The sequence below is a fragment of the Prionailurus viverrinus genome, chromosome E2 (genome assembly GCF_022837055.1).
Source record: "Prionailurus viverrinus isolate Anna chromosome E2, UM_Priviv_1.0, whole genome shotgun sequence".
Taxonomy (NCBI): domain Eukaryota; kingdom Metazoa; phylum Chordata; class Mammalia; order Carnivora; family Felidae; genus Prionailurus; species Prionailurus viverrinus.
In genome coordinates this window covers 42,670,959-42,693,845 of record NC_062575.1, presented here as the reverse complement: position 1 = coordinate 42,693,845, position 22,887 = coordinate 42,670,959, and the positions used below count along the sequence as shown (strand labels likewise).

At 44.0% G+C, this 22,887-nt stretch overlaps 1 protein-coding gene across 3 annotated transcripts in view; it reads left to right on the top strand.

Annotated features, from left to right (window-relative positions):
* CEP89 (centrosomal protein 89) overlaps positions 1-22,887 on the top strand; it is a 74,027-nt gene that overhangs the window by 23,825 nt on the left and 27,315 nt on the right. For 2 of the 3 annotated variants that reach the window (XM_047835191.1, XM_047835189.1), the window contains 9 exons: positions 19-47; positions 1,323-1,365; positions 2,819-3,037; positions 4,194-4,336; positions 10,173-10,223; positions 10,388-10,471; positions 12,878-12,981; positions 16,505-16,620; positions 18,660-18,840. In XM_047835191.1, coding sequence (XP_047691147.1) covers positions 19-47; positions 1,323-1,365; positions 2,819-3,037; positions 4,194-4,336; positions 10,173-10,223; positions 10,388-10,471; positions 12,878-12,981; positions 16,505-16,620; positions 18,660-18,840 — 970 coding nt within the window. The remainder of the gene's footprint in view (positions 1-18; positions 48-1,322; positions 1,366-2,818; positions 3,038-4,193; positions 4,337-10,172; positions 10,224-10,387; positions 10,472-12,877; positions 12,982-16,504; positions 16,621-18,659; positions 18,841-22,887) is intronic. The other variant, XM_047835190.1, reaches the window with a different exon arrangement.

Here is a 22,887-nt window from a genome sequence, read left to right as displayed (position 1 = left end):
CTCTCTTCTTTCAATCAGATGGCAAACCTTCGGTTCTGAATTTAACGGTAAGATTCATTTCTTTTTTTTTTAATTCTTAATGTTTATTTGTTATTGAGAGAGAGAGAGACAGAGCATGAGCATGGGAGGGGCAGAGAGACAGGAGAAGACACAGAAGGATTCATTTTTTAAAAACCAGTTTTCTCAATAAATAGAATTTCCACCAGAATTTTCCAACGTTTATTTATTTTGGGGACAGAGAGAGACAGAGCATGAACGGGGGAGGGGCAGAGAGAGAGGGAGACACAGAATCGGAAATAGGCTCCAGGCTCCGAGCCATCAGCCCAGAGCCCGACGCGGGGCTCGAACTCACGGACCGCGAGATCGTGACCTGGCTGAAGTCAGACGCTTAACCGACTGCGCCACCCAGGCGCCCCTCCACCATAATTTTAAACACCTTTTGTGATTTGTAGGGGGGATAGCTTCCCTGACGAGTCCTTTCCCATGAAATGTTTTTTTAAAATACTTTTGAAACCTGAAGAAACTCCTATTTTCCATGGTTTAAAAATGAATGTAACATTTTGAGAGGTTAGGAATGAATAGATGATAACAAATTTGCAAGCATGGAAATAGGGTTTTGTTTTTTCTTTTTTACAAACATGGAAATAGTTTTAACTTAGGTTTAAATCCTCCGATGCCATAGGAATGTAAAAACTAAAGATTTCTCAGTGGAGTTCATTTTATAACCTTATCTACCTTTTCGGCAGAAATTAGAAACTTAATATCAGATCGATGTGTATTGGAAAAATGAGCAAAAGGTCAAAGCCTTCCCTTTCCTCTAAATTTTGGGCCAAAAAGGAAGATCCTACTCTTTTCTCAGCACTTTGGAAATGCGCTTCTCTGCAGCCAGTGGGGTCTTTTTGCTTTTCCCAAGGAAGAAGAACCCAGTTAGAGTGCCCTCTAACCGGTCGGCACCCGCGGCCCCATCTTGTGTTTCCAAACTTGAACTGACGGCCTGTCTCTCGTGAGACCTACATGTGAAAACATGGTGGCTGAACTCACGGGGGAGAGTCGGGAAGAAAGCCCGAACAGGACCTCCTTCACTGCCTCCTAGGAGGCACCAGGAGGGGAAGACCCGTAAGGTTTAAGATGCAGCTAAAAGGAACAATGGATATTAGAGTTTCTAAAGCTGCAGCAGGCTACAAAGTGCCTGCTCCAGGAGCCAAAGTGCAGGGAAAGAAGCGTATTTAATTATGTGATAGACAAAAACCCAGCTGCTCATGCCAGTCTGTTTTTAGGAGATGCTAAGTACTCTTAATTCAGTACTGTGTTTCCTTCCCTAGGATGAAAAACCACCATTATGTGAAAAGCCTCCACCGTCCCCAGGTATTTGCCTTTTAAATGTAATTATGGTGAACACCTTATTATTGTAGAGGTTACCCAGAATTATCTTGTCTAAAATAAAAGTCACTTCTTTCCCCCATACAAGCTGTTGCTTCTGTCCCATTACTGTGTTTGGGAAGAGGAGGAGGCACCTGTTGATCTTCCACCTGTGCCCTAAAAGAGAGGGTCCAAGTGTTCAGACGTTGAATGGTGGGTGGATGTCGCCTGGGGATGTGCTGAGGCACTGGGAGGCCAGTGTTTGCAAATCAGGACCACTTTGTGTCCCCGCCGCCTCCCAGGGCAAGGCACAGGCCGGGAAGCCGCCACCTTTTCTAGCTGACCTCTCCTGGCATGTTTTCAGCTGTAGTCTCCATCTGCCATCCAGTCTCCAATGTTTTATTTCTGAGATGCCTCCGAGTTGCCCTCTTGTTTTCAGTGCACCTGCAGAGTTACTCATTTCTTAGACTTCCCTTTCAGGTTCTAGCGACTGGATATGCATGTATCAGCGGTCAGGGAGGCTATCTGGAGCCACCAGTCCTTCCGCTAGCCCTTGCCTGCCCCCTGGGGTGTGTGCCAAGCCACAGTCTGGAGCCACCGGCCCTCCCACTCTTGTCGCCCCACCTCCAACTCCGCTTCTGTCTCTAGCCTCTCTCCATTCAGAGGCATGCCCTGGGCCAGGGAGCACACTGCAGTCCTTAACCTCCTGTGACCTCCGTGAGCATCTCTCTGCACGGAACGTCGCTCTGTGTTCTCCCCCGATCTCTCTTGCTACTCCTTCTTAAAATCCTTCGTGACCTCTGGCTTCTCCTCTCCCTGGTGCCCACAGGCTGGTGGCTCCTCCGTCTCTCCAGCTGAGTCTGCCTTCAGAGTGGGGCTGTGTCCTGAACTGAGCTTGACTTACCCGATGCATCTGTGTCCCTTGTCGGGCTGAGTGTCTTTCAAGCCGCAGGTCTTGGTAGCCCTCCTTGATTTGCCCTCACTGCCCACACCTGGTCAGCTCTGGGCCTGTCCCTCTCTCGTATGTCCCTTCCTCTCTGCCCTCACTCTGGGGCCCTCTGGCCTCCCTGCCTCTGGACTGGACCTCATTCCTGTTCACTTTCTTCACTGCTGGCCCCAGAGGCTCATGTGAGAATAGAGCCTCTATCTTTTCACACCTCTGCCTAAAAACCTTTTCTGGCTCCTGGCAGCCTGCAGGACAGAACCCCTACTTTACACATTATGATATGCAAGGGCCCCCCCTCAGCTCCTGCCTCTCTCCCTGTGGCTTACTGTGGCCTCGACAGACCACCCACTCTTTCTTGTGTAGGCCGTTCTCTTTGCAGGGACTGAAGAACACAGCGTGAGGCTGGACGTGAAGAAGTGACTCACATGGTTTTGGAGATAAAGTCTCTTATAATTTTGATGTAAAATTGTAAAAACCAATATTTAAAAAAACTTTTTCCCTGTACCTTTCCAGATATAACCGGTAGAGCACGGCAGAGATGTTTAGAAATAACCAAAGAGAAGTTCCAGGAAATAAAAGAAGAAAACTTGCATCTAAGCAATGCAAATCAAACCCTTACTCTTGAACTTAACATAGTAAAACAAGCATTGAAAGAACTACAGTTAAAACTGAAAAGAACAGAAAAAGAAAATCGAAAGTTGAAAGAGGCTAAGAAAGCATCCTCTCAGGAAGGTGGGGGTAACTACACTGCTCTTTTATTAAAGGAACAAACAAGAATTCACTTATTTTCTCATTTATTTGAAAGTTACTATTTTCTGTTGTAATATTTGCTGATGTTAATGTTTTTATTGTATTATAATATTTAAGGTTCTGTTTTTTTAAGTTTATTTATTTTGAAAGAGAGAAGAGAGAAACAGCACGTGAGCTGGGGAGTGGCAGACAGAGAGAGAATCCCAAGCAGGCTCTGCAACTGTCATCACAGAGCCCAATGCAGGGCTCGAACTCACAACTGTGAGATCATGATCTGAGCCAAGATCAAGAGTTGGACTGAGCCAGGGGCACCTGGGTGGCTCAGTTGGTTAAGCGTCCAATTTTGGCTCAAGGCATGATCTCACAGTTCAAGAGTTCGAGCCCCGCATCTGTGCTGACAGCTCAGATTCTGTCACAGATCCTGTGTCTCCCTCTCTCTTTGCCCCTCCCCTGCTTGTGCTCTGTCTCTCTCTCTTTCTCTCAAAAATAAATAAATGTTAAAAAAAAAACAGATTTGGACTGAGCCACCCAGGCATTCCCTGAGGCATATATTTATTTCTACAGCTTTATATTATCTGTGCTGTTACTTTGTGGAATCTATTTTCTTTTCTTTTCTTTCTTTCTTTTTGTTTTGTTTTTTGAGAGAGAGGGCAAGAGAGCGTGAGCAGGAGAGAGGGGCAAAGAGAGGGAGAGAATCTTCAGGGCTTGATCTCATGACTGTCATATCATGTCCCGAGTGAAAATTAAAAGTTGAATGCTCAACCAGCTAAGCCACCCAAGCACCCCTGGAATCCCTTTTCTGTTATGCTTTCTAAAAGGATATTGCTATTCTATGGGAAGGTTATTAGTTCTAATAAATTTTACATTTATTTTATGTATATCATTTCAAACAATGACTTTTGCTGTCTACAGTTTTCATTTTACTTTAATTGTACATGCATAAACTTCCAAAACACCGTTGACTCTTCAGTGTTAAAAAAACTTTGTGACTTTTATTCATTAATACCTATATATCTGTCCTCCACTGCCTCTTGTGAGCCTAAAGAGAAAAAAGAGCAGGTGATTGTAATTTATATAAAATCTTGATCAATTTGATGTAAGTTCTTCTAATATTAAATTCTTTTTTTTTCCCCCATAGTCACTGCACCTGAACTACTTTGTCTAAGGAAACAGGCTCAAGAATTAGTGGATGAAAATGATGGGTTGAAAATGACTGTCCATCGTTTGAATGTGGAACTGAGTAGATATCAGACAAAATTCAGGCATTTATCCAAGGAAGAGGTAATGTTTTCAATTTTAAAATACCAGTTTTCTGATTTTTTATTTTTCAGCCTTTGCTGTTGAATTACTTTCCATTCTTGAAGGGTTCATATTTATTTTATTATTATTTTTTTAATGTTTATTTATTCTTGAGACAGAGACAGAGCGTGAACAGGGGAGGGGCAGAGAGACACACACACACACAGAATCTGAAACAGGCTCCAGGCTCTGAGCTGTCAGCACAGAGCCTGATGCGGGGCTTGAACCCATGAACTGTAAGATCACGACCTGAGCCGAAGTCAGACGCTTAACCCACTAAGCCACCCAGGTGCCCCGAAGGGTTCATATTTATTATTATTTGGTGTAAAATGGCATATCCAAAGCACAGTCTTTCGGGGGACCTTTCTATGTCCTCCCTTCTGCCCTTCCTTCCCCTCCCCCTTTCTCAAAACAAAAAGCCATAAAGGTTCTTTGTAAAGAAAATTTGGGGACAATACAAAAGTAAATAAAGGAGTGAAAGTCCTTGTCTTCGGCTCCATTCTCAGTCCTGTTCCTCGAGGGTATAGCTGTTGTCTCTTGGTGTACAAACTTTGGAAAGAAAGCAGACTAGTTTTCACACGTCCCCCAAATCACCTGGCTGTCATAGCCAATGGGACTTGGGCTCATGATTCCCACAGGACTAGCAAGCAAAGCAGCAGTTCTGAAATAGGGATGGTGCACACAGGTGCGGCTACTCACTGGGCTCAGCACTGAGCAGGCAAAACGCCCACCTCCCACTTTTCCCTGGAAGGGGTTTGACCTCCTACTTTCCCAGCTGCTGCCTGAGGTCTGGCTTCCAATCAGCCTGCATCTGGGTGCTAAATACAGCCTTCCCTTTTGGGAAATTAATGAGTCTTGGTATGCCCTCAACTACTGGGAGCCACTAAGAACAAAGACAGTGGCTTGAACAATCACAGAGTTTTGAGAGGCAACCAGGAGCTCAGGCCAGGCTGATTGATGAGGCTCATCTCTTATACTGGACCAGTCTGTCAAAACTGGGAGAGGTAGGCTATTTTTCCTAATGTACAGAAACCAACACAGAGAGTCCAGGAAGATGCAGGAAAAAGGGAGTATGTTCCAAACAAAAAGATCAGATACTGATTTTAATGAAGTACAGGTAAGTGATTTACGCAATGGTTCAAAATAACAGTGATAAAGATGCTCACTGAGGTCCAGAGAGCATGAACAAAGTGAGCATTTCAACGAAGAAATAGAAAAAAATGTAAAAGTACCAGACAGAAAGCATAGAGCTGAAGACTACAATAACTGAACCAAAAAATTCAATAGAGGGGTTCAACAACAAACTAGAGCAAGTGGAAGAAAGAATCAGTGAAGCTGAAGACATGGCAGCGTAATTCATCCTATCAGAGAAGTAAAAAGAAAATGAAAAAAAAATGATGGGACCCTATCAAGTGGATTACAGGGGTCCCAGAAGGAGGAGAGAGAAAGGGACAGAAAGCTTATTTAAATAATGGCTGAAAACTTCCCTAACCGGGGGAGAGAAACAGACCTCCAGATCTAGGAAGTTCAGAGAGTTCCAAATAAGAAGAACCCAAAGACACCCACTCAAAACACATTATAATTAATCTGTCAAAAGTTAAAGACAAGGAAAGAATCTTAAAAACAGCAGAGAGAAAAATAACTTATGACACACAAGGGAACTCCCATAAGAATATCAGCAGATGTTTCAGCAGAAACTTTGCAGGCCAGGAGGGTGTAGCACAGTGTATTCAAAAACAAAACAAAACAAAACTGCCAACCAAGAATACTCTACCTGACAAAGCTGGACAAAGAGTTTTCCAGACAAGTATAAGCTTAAGGAGTTCATCACCACTAAACTGGCCTTAAACATACTTTTCTAAGCTAAAATAAAGAGGCAACTTAGTAATAAGAAAACACATAAAAGAACTAATAATTGAATTCAGTAAATTTGCAAAATCAATACAAAAATATAGAAAAAACAGTTGTGTTTCTAGACACTAACAACAAAGTATTGGGAAGAGGAATTAAGGGGGAAAATCCCATTTATAATAGCATCAAAAATAATAAAATGCTTTGGAATAAATTTACAAAGGAGGTGAAAGATAAAACCCAAAACCATAAAACATACAGATGAAAGAAATTAAAGTCACAAATAAATGGAAAGATTTTCTGTGCTTATAGATTGGAAGAATTAATAGTTAAAATGTCCATACTAGCCAAAGTGATCTACAGATTCAATGCAGTACCTTTCAAAATTCTGATGGCATTTTTCACAGAAATAAAATTTGTGTGGAATCACAAAAGATCCTCAATAGCCAAAGCAGTCTTGAGAAAGAAGAACAAAATCTGGAGACATCATACCTCCTGATTTTAAGCTACTACAAAGCCATAGTAATCAAAACAGTATGGTATTGGCATAAAAACAAACACACAGACTAATGGAACAGAACTGAGGGCCTAGAAATAAGCCCATGTATATATGCTCAGTTTATTTTTGACAAAGGAGCCAAGAATATGCTCTGAGGAAAGGACATTCTCTTTGATAAATGATTGGAAAAACCAGATGTCCACATCCAAAAGAATGAAACTGGGCCCCTAGCTTACACCACACCCCAAAATCAACTCAAAATAAATTAAGGACTTGAACACAAGACCTGAAATCATAAAACTCCTTGACATCAGTCTTGGTGATGGTTTTTTGGATTTGACGCCCAAAACAAAAATAAACCAGTGAGGCTACATCAAACTTCTCAGCAAAGGAAACCATCAACAAAATGAAAAGGCAGCCTATGGAATGAGAAAATATTTGCAAACCACATATCCAACAAAGGATTAATGCCCCCCAAATACAAGGAATTCCTACAGCTCAACTGCACAAAAATAATTTAAAAACGAGCAAAGGATCTAAATAGCCATTTTTCCAAAGAAGAGCTACAAGTGACCCACAGTGCTCAGCACCACTCACCAGCAGTGAAATGCAAAGTAAAGTCCTAATGAGCTGTCATCTCACCTGTTAGCATGTCTATTATTAAAAAGACAAGAGACAGCAAGTGTGAGGTGTGGAGAAAAGGGAACCCACATGCACTGTCACAAGTTAATTTGTGCAGCCACTGTGGAGGGCAGTATGGAAGTTCCTCAAGAAACTAAAAATAGAGTCCCTATATGATTCAGCAGTTCCACTTCCGGGTATATGTCCAAAGGCAACAAGGTCACTGTCTTGAAGAGATGTCTGTGCTTTGATGTTCGTTGAAGCATTGTTCACAACAGCCAAGATATGGACACAGCCTACGTGTCTCCACGGATGAATGGATAAAGAAAATGTAATGTATATGCAAAAATGTGTGTGTATGTGAGAGAGAGAGAGAAAGAGAGAGATCTATATATCTCACTCTTGATTTGGGCTCAGGTCATGATTCCTGGGTCATGGGATGGAACCCTGTGCTAGCTCCACCCTGTGCACGAGGCCTGCTTGGGATTCTCTCTCCCCCCCTCTCTCTCCCTCTGCCCCCTCCCTCACTCATGCTTGCTCGCTCGCTCGCTCTCTCTCTCTCTGAAAATACAATACAATATCATGGTGGAATATTAGTCAGTGTTACAAGAGAAGGTAGTGCTGCTCTTTTCAACAACATAGATGAACATGGAGAGCATTCTGCTAAGTGAATTAAGACAGACAAATACTGCATAGTATGACTTCTGTGTGGAATCTTAAAAAAAAAAAAAAAGCAGGTCAAACTTACAGAAACAGTAGAGTGGTGGTTGCCATGGGCTGGGGGCTGGAGGAAATGGGAGAGGCTGGGGTATAATCTTTCAGTTATAAGACGAGTAAGATCTAAGGATTAATGGATAACATGATGATTACAGTTGATAACGCTGTGTTGTATAATTGAAATTTGTTAAGAGAATAGAACTAGTGTTTTCCTTTTTAAAAAAAGGTAAATACATGAGGTGATGGGTGTGTAATTAGCTTGGTGATGGGAATGCTTTCATAATGGAGGCATACAGAAAGAAGAAAGCAGACTCGTTTTTTCTTTAAAAGGGGGATTACAGAATTCGATAAACTCACTGAGCAGAGCACTGTGTTAGATGCCGTGAGGAGCAAAAAGGAGCCAGAAGGTCAGATCCTTGCCCTTAGAGAATAGTGCACGTGAGGGGTGTGTGGGGGCGGGTTGGGGGTTCTGACATGTCAGGATGTGCAGCTGACTGTCCCCTGCTGGGATCACGATAGGAAGCCAGAGAGGACACCTGTTCTCATGTGGTTCCTGAGAATTCAGGGCAGCTCCACAAGCTTCTGATTTTGTTTGTTAATTTTTTTTAATGTTTATGTATTTTTGAGAGAGAGAGCACAGGGGAGGGGCAGAGAGAGAAGAGATGGAGAATCCCAAGCAGGCTCTGCACTGACAGCCCAGAGCCCGATGCAGGGCTTGAACCCACAAACTGTGAGATCATGACCTGAGCCGAGGTCAGGCACTTAACCCAGGTGCCCTGGTTTTCTTTTTAAAGTAAGACTTAAGTTTACATTTTGCAATAACAGCTTTGAGATTCACATACTCACCAGTTCACCCATATAAAGTGTACAGTTCAGGGGTACCTGGCTGGCTCAGTCTTGAGCGTGCAGCTCTTGATCTTAGGATTGTAAGTTCAAGCCCCATGTGGGGTATAGAGATTACTTAAAAATGAAATCTTTTTTAAAAATGAAGTGTACAAGTCAGTGATTATTGTAGTGTCTTTGCAGGATCATGCAACAATCACTACAGTCAATTTTAGGGCACGTTCGTCACAACAAGAAATTTCATACCTGTTAGCAGTCACTCCCCATTTCCCCCACCACCTGCACTGGCCCCTGCAACTACTAATGTACTTTCAGTGTCTATGGATTTGCCTGTTGTGAGCATTTCATATAAACAAAATCATACAACATGTGATCTTTCTTGACTGACTTCTTTCACATAGCATAATGTTAACTCATGCATGCACTCGAACGTGAGTGGGGGAGGGGCAGAGAGAAAGGGAGAGAGAGAGAGAGGGAGGGAGAGAGGGAGAGAGGGAATCCCAAGCAGGCTCCACCCTGTCAGCTTAGAGCCCAAGACAGGGCTTGAACTCACGAACTGTGAGACCATGACCTGAGCCGAAATCAAGAGTTGGATGCTTAATTGACTGAGCCACCCAGGCACTCCCCCCGCTGATTTCCTGACTTTTATGATGTTACTGCGGTTGAGTAAATGAATGTTTGCTGGCAGGAAATATACACTGAAGTATTTAGAGGAAAAGGGGCGTTGTATCTGCAAATGTCTCTCGAACATTTCAGAAAAAAAGTGGTCATATATACATACATGCACATATGTATGCATGTGCATGCATAGATGCTGATGCCCGGTCTAGAATAAGAATATCTAAGGCTTATTTGCAATAACATGGATGGAGCTAAGGAGTATAATGCTAAGCGAAATAAGTCAGTCAGAGAAAGACAAATACTATATGATCTCACTCATGTGGAATTTAAGAGACAAATGAGCAAAGGAAAAAAAAAGAGAGAGGCAAACCGAGAAACAGATACTTAACTACAGAGAAGAAACTGATGGTTACCAGAGGGAAGGGGGTGGGGGGGGGGCAGGGGGAGATAGGTGATGGGGACTAAGGAGGGCACTTGTGATGAGCACCGGGTGTTGGTGTGGAAGTGCTGAATCACTATGTTGTACACCTGAAACTCCTGTGAAACTGTATGTTATCTGTACTAGAATTGAAATTTAAAACTTAATTAAAAAAAAAGCATATCTAAGGCTTGAAATATCAGAGGAAGTGTAGTTTAATTTGCCTTCACCATGTGCTTCGCTCTTAGACTTTAAATATCGATGGCCTCCCATCAAAGGGTCCAACACCACCCTGGTTGGTAAGTGAAAGTTATTTCATTTCAGGCCCACGCCTTCTGGGCTCTAATTGAATAGATGTTAAAAACCATTCCAAATTAAGTAGATTCACTTACCTTTTTAAAAACGTGCTGGTTGTGTTCAGATGTAAGACCTATGATAACCTTCTTTTTTCCATTGTGTTCAGTTGGATACAAAGTACCTGTCACCCTTGTTACTGGCATATGAAGACAGGATGAAAGAGAAGGATGAGCTCAATGCCACCCTTCAGGTAGGCTGGCCTCAGGACAAGGTTTATAAAAAATAAGACCACTTCAGACTTCGAAGAAACATTTTGAAGATAGGTACGCCCAACATCTCCTGGGTACTCAGAGGTTGGAAGGAGGAAGAAAAGGGAGGAAGGAGTGTAGTGGTGCAGGTGGGGGGGAGGGGAGGAAGGAAGAGAAAGAAGGAGGGAGGGAGGGATCAGTGGGGCCGGAGGGGTGCGCGGGGATAGGTGAGCGGGGTGTGGAGGGATGGGATGGTGCCGCATCCAGCATCCATCGGAAGCCGGGATTCCCAGGCCGGCAGCCCCAGGTGGGCCAGGCTCTGGGTGTGCAGACAAGACAGCAGCAGGGGCCGCTCCTTTCCTGGCGCTCTGCGGCTACACGCTCCACTGCGGAGGGACATTGGGCAGACATGGCAAGAGTCGGCCAGAGATATTTTAGGCCGACTCAGATGCTTCTTAGCTCTCTGAAGAGCTGACCCCAGAGAAATCCAGTGGCGGTGGTGGTGGTGGTGAGAAAGCCAGGCGTTGGCTCATTTCTGCCTTGTTCAACTCTGTGTGGTGGAAAGGGCCTCCGACAGCAGACCCCGTTCTCATTACACAGGCGGCCAAGGCTACGTGGCTGTTATAGGTATAGGTCCCATCCTCTCTGTGCGCTCATTTAAGTGACCAAAGACATCTCTGGAATTGGAAGGATCCAGAGAGAAAAGTTTGGGTTTTCTGGACTCTCTGGCTGGGAGGGTCTGTTAAGTCACCCAGCCTTCCTTGTTATTCTGTCCCATGTACAATGGTCCACGTAATACGGTTTTGAACCTTTTCTTCTAGACTTCCTGTTGGACACTTAATTTTGTAAGAGGATGAATTAATCTTTTTTTTTTTTTTTTTTTTTGAGAGAGAGAGAGCATGCACACACACTCACGAGCGGGGTGGGCAGAGAAAGAGGGAGAAAGAGAATCCCCAGCAGGCTCTGCCCTCCCAGAGCAGAGCCCTGCATGGGGGCTCAGTCTCACAAACCCTGAGACCTTGACCTGAGCCGAAATGAAGAGAAGCTTAACCAACTGAGCCACTCAGTGCCCCAGGGGTGAATTAATCTTATACTAATTAACTATCAAGCCAAACAATTAACAAAATTAATTTGGTGCTCCTTCTAAAACAGGGGTATAGAAATCGTCTTTGTACATAGACATTTAGTAAATACTCTAGGCTTTGCAGGCCCCGTGGCCTCTGTCAGCAACTCTTCAGCTCTGCTGTGGAAGGATGAAAACAGCTATAGACGAAGTGCAAATGAATGAGCGTGGCTGTGTTCCAGTAAAACTTTATTTACAAAGCAAGTACCTGGCTTGGGGGCTTTGGTTTGCCTGAGCCCTGTTCTGTAAAAGAGCTGTCAGCCATCGGGGAGTGTGTTTGGGCAGAAAGGTAAAAAAGAAGCTACATGGCATGGTTAAGTTAAATGGGTATAAGCATAAATGTCTAATAGCTGAGAGAAGAATACACACTGGCATCTGAGGTTGTCTCGTGCTGAAGGACGCCACAAGACACTGAAGCTGACTGAGGGCTGGCTGAGAAAAGCAGCGACGGAGGAGGCCCAGCAAGAGTGCCAAGAACACAGGAGGCAAAAGCGGGCCCCACAGCGGTCCTTAGTTGGGCTAATGACGGTTGGAGCTGTCCTCACTGATGGCTTCCTGTAGGAGAGGCTTTCTTGTGATCATAAAGGGCCAAAATTAGGAGAATCCAGGGGCACCTGGGTGGCTCAGTCGGTTGAGCATCCGACTTCGTCTCAGGTCATGATCTCACGGCTTGTGGGTTCGAGCCTCGCATCGGACTCTGTGCTGACAGCTCAGAACCTGCTTCGGATCCTCTGTCTCCCTCTCCCTCTACCCCTTCTCTACTTGCACGTGTGCTCTCTCTCTCTCTAAAAAAAATAAATAAACATTAAAAAAAGACTCCAACCCCTACCCTTTAATTCAGATGAAAAGTTCTTACTTTTATCTAAAAATTTCCAGTTTATCCTCCAAAGTCTTTAAACAAAAGAAAAATTACAGTGTTCTTAGGTCTCTGCTTTTTTTCTTTCTTTTTATTTTTTATTTATTTATTTTTTTTTGACCTGCCTTTATCTTTTCAACTTGTGGCACTCATAGGAAAATGTTATCAAATCAGGAACTGAGTGTTTAAAACCTGATGTTCTCTGTCCCTTGTACTCAGCATCGCGGTTGTGTCCTGCTTCCCACCAGACTGGGGAGCTCCCTGAGGGCAGGCACCTGGTGCTGCTACGAAGCTTAAGGCAGCTGTTGCTGTGAGACTTTGCTAGAAAGCCGCTGACCTTTGACTTGAGCCACAGCGACAGCACTAAGGCTGAGAAATAGCGCCATGTGTCTGTGTGTGTGTTACAGTGTATATACATTTGTGTTTCAGGAGGAAATGAGGATGTTTAGGATGAGGGTCCAGGAAGTGGTGAAAGAAAATGAAGAATTGCATCAGGAGCTAAATAGAAGCAGTCCTGTTACCAGCAAGGAATGGCAAGTGTGTTTCTGGTATATTCTGCTAGCTCAAAAGAAAAGATGATAGGAATAAACTTTATTAAACCATCAGATACCTTTTCCTTTTTTTCACTAAAACATTTTCAGGGAGAGTTTCTAAGAAATTAATAAGGCACAGTGAAAATGTGATCTATTCTAAACTTGAATTTTAAAGATTACGTTTAAAATTCTAAATAGGCTTTTACGGGGCGCCTGGGTGGCTCGATCGGTTGAGGCCGGCCTCTTGATTTCGGTTCGGGTCATGATCTCACGGTTCCGTGAGATCGAGCCCTGAGTCGGGTTCTGTGCAGAGAGCACAGAGACTGCTTGGGGTTCTCTCCCTCTGTGTCTGCCACTCCCCTCTTCACGTGCGTGCACACGCTCTCTCGCTCTCTTAAAATAAACAAACAAACTTTAAAAACTAAAATAAAATTGAAATAGGTTTTTAAACCTGAAATCCATCTACTCTCTCTCCCATTTTATGTTCCGATGTTATATTTCTCTAGGACAGTTTTCCCATTCCAAACCTGTAGAGCCACATCCTTTTTGCCCTCGTGACTGTTCCAGAGCTTTAGCACAGAAAGCTCAGGATGGGGCTCCTTACCACTAGTTCCCGTCTGGCCTGCCCTTTCCGTGGCCTTCCATTCCCTGACAACTGAGCGTTGCCTCACTCCGTCCTGCTACAGATGCTGCTGCCTCTCCCCAGAATGCCCCTCCTGCCTCTTACTTCATCCGTTAGGGCCCTGCTCAAATGGCCCTGATCAAATGATGCTGGTCAGCGCCTCTCCCTGGAGGCAGAATTCCTCAGTTGCTCCCTTGTCTCAGTTTCTGACACGGCCCTAAACATACACCCTGTCCTGGTACCTGCCATGCTGTGCCTACCTGTGTGTCTCCGTGTCGGGCTTACTGTGCTCGGTGAGCTCTTCGAGGGCAAGGCGATGTCCTGTTCATCAGCACAGTGGCAACAGAGGCCTAGCCAATGAACACGTGAAAGTAGAGGTCTTAAAAAGTCTAAGGGCAATATCCAGGCAAGACTAAGAAAGCAAAAGCTATTCACGTTGATCTTTTTCTATGTTATACTTAGTAATTTTTAAATGTTTTAACATCACTGAAAAAAATTAAAGTACTTTCCGTATGTGATGTCCCGGAATTCGGAATAAGAGGCAACAGCATTCCTACCATCAGGTGGGTTCTCCCTGTTGTGATGGTCACCGATGTGTCAGTTGGGTTTGGCCTGGGCAGCTACTGGATCTTGGTGCACTGTGGTTTCCACTGTTGAACTTGGATTTTCTTCTATCAGGGCTCCTAATGTGCCTCCCCTCAACCCTCCTTGAATAGCACCCTAGAAAGCAGGTCAGTTAAGACTGCTTGCAAGAGCCCTCGAGAGAACTGGGATGTCAGGTTCTTCCTCTGACCTCGTACATAAATGCAAGTCAAACCTGGTTACTTCTCCTTAAAATCAAATAAATAAACAGAAGAAAGACCCCACTTTCAAATCCACACGTGCACTTGGCCCTTGGCACCCTGCTCTGGTGTGGTGGTCTATGCCATGGTTGGGGAGATGTTAGGTCTGTGCGGTGCCTGTTGAGACCCCCGCCCCATCTGGCCTCTCCCTTATTCTGAACTCATTGCCCTCCACCCTGGGGAGGGGTCCTGTGGGCAGATCTCCTGGCACTCCTGGGCACCCCTGGCACTCGTGCCCCCCCCCCCCCCCACCTCCCTGGCCGGGTGGATCCCTGTCCCTGCACAGGTGCCAGGTACGGGACGTCCCCACCAGAGACTCGGGCACGCCAACTTCACACGTCAGTAGAAACTGTCTCCTTATTTTCACGTAATTTCTCCGTGAACTTCTGGGCCATAACTAAATTCTGCATTTCCTTTCCTGATGTCCTCTGACCAACTGGGATAGCTCATGTTTCACGGGCCTCAGTTTGCCTGTAAAATAGGAGGGGGTACTAAACTAAATCTGAGGTCTTAAATTTTTTTTTTTTTTTAAGAAATAGGAGAATCCCTAATATTTAAAAAAGAAAGAAAAGAAGGAATGGCGGAAGGGAAAGAAAAGAGCGAAGGGAGGGAGGGAGGGAGGGAGGGAGGAAGAAAGAAGTCCCGAGAAAGTCCACAGTGGGGCTGGTCTGTCAGAGGCAGGACAGTTGTGGGGCCACAGCTGGGAGCTGGCGGGGAGGGGGGCTGGGACTCCGTCCCTCCCAGACAGCAGGGCAGCTCCCTCCCATCATGGGTGCCGAGGAGCCAATGTGCAGCCACTACTGGAGTGAGATCATTGCTATAGCTTGACTCTTTTCATCTTTTTTCTCTCCTTCCTCCACTTCCCTTTTTGAGCTTAAAGTGAAAACTTGAGATAATTTACTGGTTTACCATTTGCTTTGAATGGTAAGCATTTAACCAGATTTCCGAGGCCCCCTTAGCTCATTCCGATTGGAATTTTCAATCATGAAGGTTGAGCTGGGCTGGGATTTACTTGGCACCCTCTGTAAGGGAAGGGTTTGCTCACGTGAGATTAAGGTTGGGGACTTTTAGTACTTAGTATGGTTTAAGAAACCAGCCAGAGGATTTTAACAAAGTCATCGTTTTGGGACAAATATGCTATTGATTACAAGTGAGTACTTCTCAGTTAAAATGAGAACTTCTAGGGAGCCTGAGTGGCTCAGTCAGTTAAACGTCCTACTCTTGATTTCTGCTCAGGTCATGATCCCAGCATTGTGACATCGAGCCCCGTGTTGGGCTCTATGCTGAGAGTGGATTCTGCTTGGGATTCTTTCTCTCTCTCCCTCTGCCCCTCTCCCCTGTTTGTGGGTTCTCTCTCGCTCGCTCTCTCTCTGTCTCAAATTAAAAAAAAAAAAAAAAAAAAAAAGGAAGCTTCCTAAATTCTTCCTCGGTTCTAATTACCTACTGGTTTCAAAACAATCCAGTGGGTTTTGGGATTGGAGGTTTATATAGATGAAACAAGATTGACCATTTGATAATTGTTCATAGTGGGTGTTGTGTACATGAGGGTTTATTATCTGTTTCTTTTCTACTTCTGTATATGTTTGAAATGTTACATTTTAAAAAGTTACTGAAGCAGTTCATAATGGAGACTTTATTACTGTCCTTTCCCAGTTTAATGTGAGTGGGAGGATTAACTGTGTTTGAAAGATGTTTAGTATTGAAACTTGTCCAGATAGTCATTACCTACAACACATTAGTGGCTTTCTTTTTTTTTTTTTTTTAATTTTTTTTTTTTTTATGTTTTTATTTATTTTTGAGAGAGAGAGAGTGTGAGCCGGGGAGGGGTCAAGAAGGAGACAAAAACTCTGAAGCAGTCTCCAGGCTCTGAACTGTCAGCACAGAGCCCAACGTGGGGCTCAAACTCATGAACCACGAGATCATGACCTGAGCCAAAGTCGAACGCTTAACTGACTGAGCTACCCAGATACCCCTTACTTGCTTTCTTTTAGACTCTGGAGTGTCTCTGTAATCATTCAGTACCTGAATAGCAGTATTTAATTTTGTAAATCAATTGTAGGCGTCAGCTTCAGACTCACGCAGAACTGGTTTTAGAGGAAAACAAGTTGTTGATAGAGCAGTTGGAGATTCAGCAAAGAAAAGTCAAGGACACCCACCAGGAGCGTCTCCAGGAAGGTGAGCCCTCTTTCCATCAAGTAATGATGATGCTGTGATATCACTGTTGTCTCATACTTGCACCGCCCCCCCTTCTGGTAGAGATCCCCTTCAAATTAAAAATGGGGGAAATCATGTTTTCTAGAATGTGTTGTTCTTTACTGAAATGCAGCTGTTTATGTTACAACATATCCAACCATTACCGCAGTGATTGCTTTCTCTTAGGCTCCGCAGTGTCCTTCCAGTTATACTGTAAATCTTGGAAAGCAAATGTACGTGACCCATTTAGAATCTGCAGAACTGGGTTTGGGGGTGCTAATGCCATTCGTAAGAGGGGAAAATCATGGGAGGTGAATATTTGAAACAATGCAAGGGTCTGTTCCTGAATATTTGTGACATGAGTAATAAGAACTCACTCACTCTCTGAATAGTTTCTGTGTGACCTTGCCCTTCGTCAGAGCTGTGGGTGCTGTGATAGACTGTATTTCCTTTCGGTACCTTCTGTGAGCACCCCCTCTCTCCATGTGTCCCTCCCTGCTCCTAGGAGCCCCAGAGCATATGGCCTTGGACTTTGAAGTGGACCAGATTGAGTCATTTCTTCTACTTTGGTTAAACCCAAATTTATAAGCTCAAAAGGTAGTGGCGTTTTTCCCCCTGTGCTTTACTGATTTTTCTTTTCCAGGGAAGAATAACACAGGACAGGAGGGCAAAATACAAGCTGTCTTGTGTGAGCCAATGTAACCCCTCCCTTCTGTTTTCCCTAATGTTCCTGATTATTTTTTTTAAAATTTTTTAAGTTTATTTATTTATTTATTTATTTATTTAGAGAGAGGAGGGGGGGGAGGGGCAGAGAGAGAGGGAGAGAGAATCCCAAGCAGGCTCCACACTGCCAGTGTAGAGCCCAATGTGGGGCTCGAACTCACAAACTGAGATCATACCCAAACTGAAATCAAGAGCCGGATGCTTAACCGACTGAAAATGCTCCTGATTATTTAATGACTGCCCTTTCCACCCTGGGCACTAAGGCCCCCACTGCTTCGGAAGCCGCTGGGTTGGCACACCATTTGTTTCCACGAGCCGGGTCATGTTTAAAAGCGATAGTGTCTGTCAGCACGTCCGATAGGCATTTCTTCCACAGGATTTCCCCTTCAACGCCACGTGGCACAGACATATGTGCCTTTCCTCTGGCATGATTTGGGGCGGAGGAAAGAGGAAGTCGTTGAGCCTCCTGTCTTTGTTTTCAAGACCAGAGATGGCAGGGAAAATTAATTTTGTATGCCCTGAGCTTAATTTCTTTAAATGTAGTGGATCTGAGCAGGTGTGGTGATGATTCTGGTCACGGAGAATAGGGCCAACCTTTAGGCCTGTCTGGTTTAGTCAGCTGCCTATCTTATCTTCCCATTTCCCAGAGGGAGCTATTCATTTTGACCAACTAACTTTTCACAGAGTACAAGGATTTAAAGTTTTATGCTCTAAGACTTCTAAGTGCCGGTTCCAACAGCTGTCTGGGAAGTATCTTATCATTATGTACTACGGTGTTGCTCAGGCTGAAAATATTTACGATTTCCTTTAGATACAGGACAGAAAACATAACTTAATGAGGAAAGGGAAGAAAAGCAATACATTCAGTCTGTACTTGGGCCATATTTGATGTCTCTACTTGAAAATCTTGCACTTTCAGGGACAATATCGATGTGTGTCCGTGCTTGCATATCTGTGTGTGACTTAAGGCTTCAGTCTTTGGAAAGTCAGTTCCTTGAAGGCTAAAATCATGTTTTGTTTAACATCATATGTTATCAACTATGATATCAACAAATTGAACCTGCTAAAAAATAATAATAAATAAATTGAGCCCCAATAGGGAAATGTATGTTTAGGGAACATTTAATATAGGGACAGTAATTTCTAAGTACAAGGCCTTTGGTATTAATTTCTAAATCCCCAAAAGATTTTTTCAAGACCATTTTTTATGAGCTGGCTCTCCTTGGTATTACCTAGTAATCAAGAATCCTGTTTTCCTAAGTCTTCTGTACCAAGTCTTTATCCATCTCATTTTTCAGTTTCTAAGCTGACAAAACAACTCATGCTTCTGGAGACTAAAACCCAGAGCCAAGAAAAGGAGCTAACTCAAAACAAGGAGCAAATGGAAATTTTGCGTACCGAATGCCAGGAACTAAAAACACGCTTGGATGGCAAAATTGCAATGAACGTCCATGCTTCGATTGTAAACGAATTAAAAAGGTAAGGACACAGGGTCTTTTCATTTTCACAAGTGTGAGCGTGTCAACGTGCGTGTGGTTTTAGGCGGAGTGGAGAGGGGTCACGCTGTCTTCTTCTGAGTCTATTAGCTGCACCAACACAGGTGTCCGGGACTGAGAATGGTAAATCTTTTATTATTAAAGTACGCTATGCCTGTCCTTGAGGGCTGCCATCTGCAGAGTGTGTGTGTGTGTGTGTGTGTGTGTGTGTGTGCGCGCGTGTGCGCACGTCCGTGATTTCTTTTCCCCCTACTGTTCCAGCCTTTATTGGTTCTGGACCCAAAGGTAATTTAAAGTAGTAGAACAGAAAACCTGGATATCCAGTAATAGGGAACTGGTTCAATTAAAGGATACAAGCATAAAATGCTATTTATTTGTTTGTTTGTTTGTTTGTTTGTTTGTTTCGAGAGAGAGAGAAAGAGCACGAGCAAGGGAGGGGCAGAGAGGGAGAGAGAGAATCCCAAGCAGGCTCTGCACTACCAGTGCACTGGTAGTGCAGAGCCTGATGTGGGGCTCAAACTCATGAATCACGAGGTCATGACCTGAGCCAAAACCAAGAGACACTCAACTGACTGAGCCACCCAAGCACTTTAAGGGAAAAAATATATTTTTAGATGAAGAGATTAGATTATAAAACAGTATGTATAGAACGATCACAATTTTATTTAAAAGGGAAATTTTATTTAAAAAGAAAGGTTGTATTAAGGTGACCAACCATCCCGGTTTACCTGGGACTGAGAGGTTTTCCCAGAATGTGAGAATTAACAGTGCTAAAACTGGAAAAGTCTGAGGCAAACTGGAATGAGTTGACTGTTCTAATATGTGGGTCTTTATGTGTATTTCTTATGTGTATAAATACACACACACACATATTTGTATATGGTCACACTCACATATGCCATAAGTACATAGAAAAAAAGACTGGAAGAATGGGAAAATATTAACAGAAATTCTTTTTGGCAGGTGAAATGGGTGTATTAGTAGCTGAGGTTTTCCAGAAAAACGATGGATATATGTAGGATGTGCATATAGATATTTCTAGAGAGAGGTTTATTTTAAGGAACTGGCTCACACGATTATAGAGGCTGGCAAATCCAGAATCCACAGGGCAGCCAGCTGGCTGGAAACTCAGGCAGGATTTCTGTGGTACACTCTTGAGGCAGAATTCCTTCTGTAGGAACTCTCAGTTTGGGCTCATAAAGCCTTCAACTGATTGGATGGGACCCACCCACTTATCAAGGGTAATCTGTTTCACGTCAAGTCAGTTGCCGATAGATGTTTATCACATCTGCAGAATTCCTCCACAGCAGCATCCATCTAACGTGTGACCGAACAACCGGGCACCATAGCCTAGCCAAGTTGACACATAAAATTAACCATCAAAACGGGTAATTTAAATTTTCTTTGTGTTTTGTTTTAAAATATTTTACCTGTGTTCTATTATGAATATACATTATTTTCATAATGGAGGAAATAATTTTTTAAATGGTTAGGCATTCAGCTAAGGCGGTTGACGTGGGGGAATAAATGAGTTAGGGCATGTAAAGTGCTTAGTTTGGTGCGTCAGTAAATGCTGGAACCCAGTGTTTTCGCTGTACTATTACATGTTGTCTGGGCCATACCTGTACTTTACTTTTCTATTCCAGTAGAGGAAGGAAAGTTTTTTGAGATTATGTTCCTCTTTGTGATTTTATTTCCCTCAAACACCCACTCCTGTGGCTGATGTTTTTTTGTGGATGTGTCATAGGCACATATTCTAGATGTGAGTGTAGAAGATATGAAAACCTTCAGAAGGAAGCCACTAATGGCAAAGGCAACGGAAGACAAGGCAAACATGTTGAAAAGGCAAACATGTCACCACATCTCTTGTAAGTGGAAATCAGGAGAGGAGCATTGTGGTAGAGAGTAAACTAGTCCCTACTAGAAGGTGACAGAAGACCTTTGTGCCAGCCTTTTTCCAGGAGGCTTTGTGCTCAAGAGTTGACTGGTGGGGTAGAGGGTGGAGCAGTGAGGGTGAACACGGAGAGTGTTGACTCCGATGGTTCCCTATTGGAGGGCACAGTGTTTGATTGGAGAGAGCATTTGTAACATGGGAAGAGGGGCATGGCTTCATCAGGGATGGAATGTGTGAATTCGGGGAAGTCCGTAGAGGCTGTACCAAGATTTGGTAGAAAAACAGACAAAGTAAGGTGAATACTACAGACATGAGGTAGGCCAAGGACACCTTGGAGTTGGGCTGAAGGGAGCCAAAGTGCGCCCACCCTCTGGTTGCCTCAGGTAGGGGGCTCCCTTCCCACACTGATCCGGCAGTAAGAGATCCGCCACATGTACCAGAGCAGTTAGTTACTAGTCATCAGCAAAGCAGCTGTTGACCCAGCTCCTACAATGAGGGGAGTCTCAGGAGGAATTTGGGAAAGGGCTGTGTCTCGGGCAAAGATGAGGTCCTGAGAAAAAGGTGTTTATAGAACAAAAGGATTAAACTGAATGCTCGGTGAGTGTCCAGGGACGGTGCCTATGTGTCATTTGTCCTCTCCTGGTTCAGGGAAGTGCGGATCATAAATATGGAGTGGCTTCTCCATTTTGTCTTGTTTGTTCTATCTGTTGGCAGCTTGCCTGGGAGGAACTGTGGCCCAAGAGAGGGCAGGAGGTTATTCTCATGGGGAGCTGTCCAGCTGACTTAGAGCTGTGCGGTGGCCACGCCTGGAGGCTTACATTGTTCTTGGCTTTTATCATCACTTACAACTGTTGAGTCTACCCATGATGTGAACCAGGGTGTCACCCCACCTCTAAAGAAAGTTAGCAAACTTGTTTAGAGAGAGCTAAAGGTTTGGGGTGACTAGTGGTGTCTACACAAGGAAAGCCTTCCTTATTCTGGCGTTTGGGGCAGGGGGGTTCTAGCCTAAAGGGTAGCTGACTAGTCACAGAATTCATCTGTGTAGGCAGAGTCCTGCTCAGCAGTCAGTGATACGCCTGCTCAGGGAGATGCCAGGGCAGAAAAGCCATCTCCTTATATAATACCTACCAAATACCCAGTTCTTCATCCTAAAATAAGAACAGACTCCTAGATGTGAACAAATGACAAGCATCATTGGATATAAAGGAGGTAAAAATACAGTGAAAAAGGGAGACCTACGTAAGCAGAGAAACTCGCTTCAAAGGAAAGTCAGATGGGGCGCCTGGGTGGCTCAGGCAGGTGAGCATCTGACTCGTGATCTCAGCTCAGGTCTTAATCTCAGGGTTGTGAGTTTAAGTCCCACATTTGGGTCCGTGCTAAGCGTGAGGCCTACTTTAAAAAACAAATAAAAGGAAACAGATAATATAGAGAATGCAGGAGATATAAAACAATAAAATGCCATAAAAGAAGTGCAATTATTAAGAGCAAGATTAGAAATGATTACCAGAGGGGCGTCTGGGTGGCTCAGTTGGTTAAGCCTCCAACTTCAGCTCAGGTCATGATCTCACAGTTTGTGAGTTCGAGTCCCGCGTCGGACTGTGTGCTGACAGCTCAGAGCCTGGGGCCTACTTCAGATTCTGTGTCTCCCTCTCTCTGCCCCTCCTCTGCTCATGCTCTGACTCTCTCTGTCTTTCAATAATAAATAAATGTTAAAAAAAATTTTTTTTTTTTTTTAATTTTTTTTTCAACATTTTTAATTTATTTTTGGGACAGAGAGAGACAAAGCATGAACGGGGGAGGGGCAGAGAGAGAGGGAGACACAGAATCGGAAACAGGCTCCAGGCTCTGAGCCATCAGCCCAGAGCCTGACGCGGGGCTCGAACCCACGGACCGTGAGATCGTGACCTGGCTGAAGTCGGACGCTTAACCGACTGCGCCACCCAGGCGCCCCAAAAAAAATTTTTTTTAATAAATGATTACCAGACTCTAAAGAAAATTAGAAAGGCCAAAAGACAAATTGGTCAATTCTGCCAGAGCATAAGGAGACAGACAATTGGGAATGGAGAGGAAGGTAATAGATGGAGGACCCATCCAGGAAGTCCAACCTTAGATCGTCAGGAACCTCAGAAAGAAAGA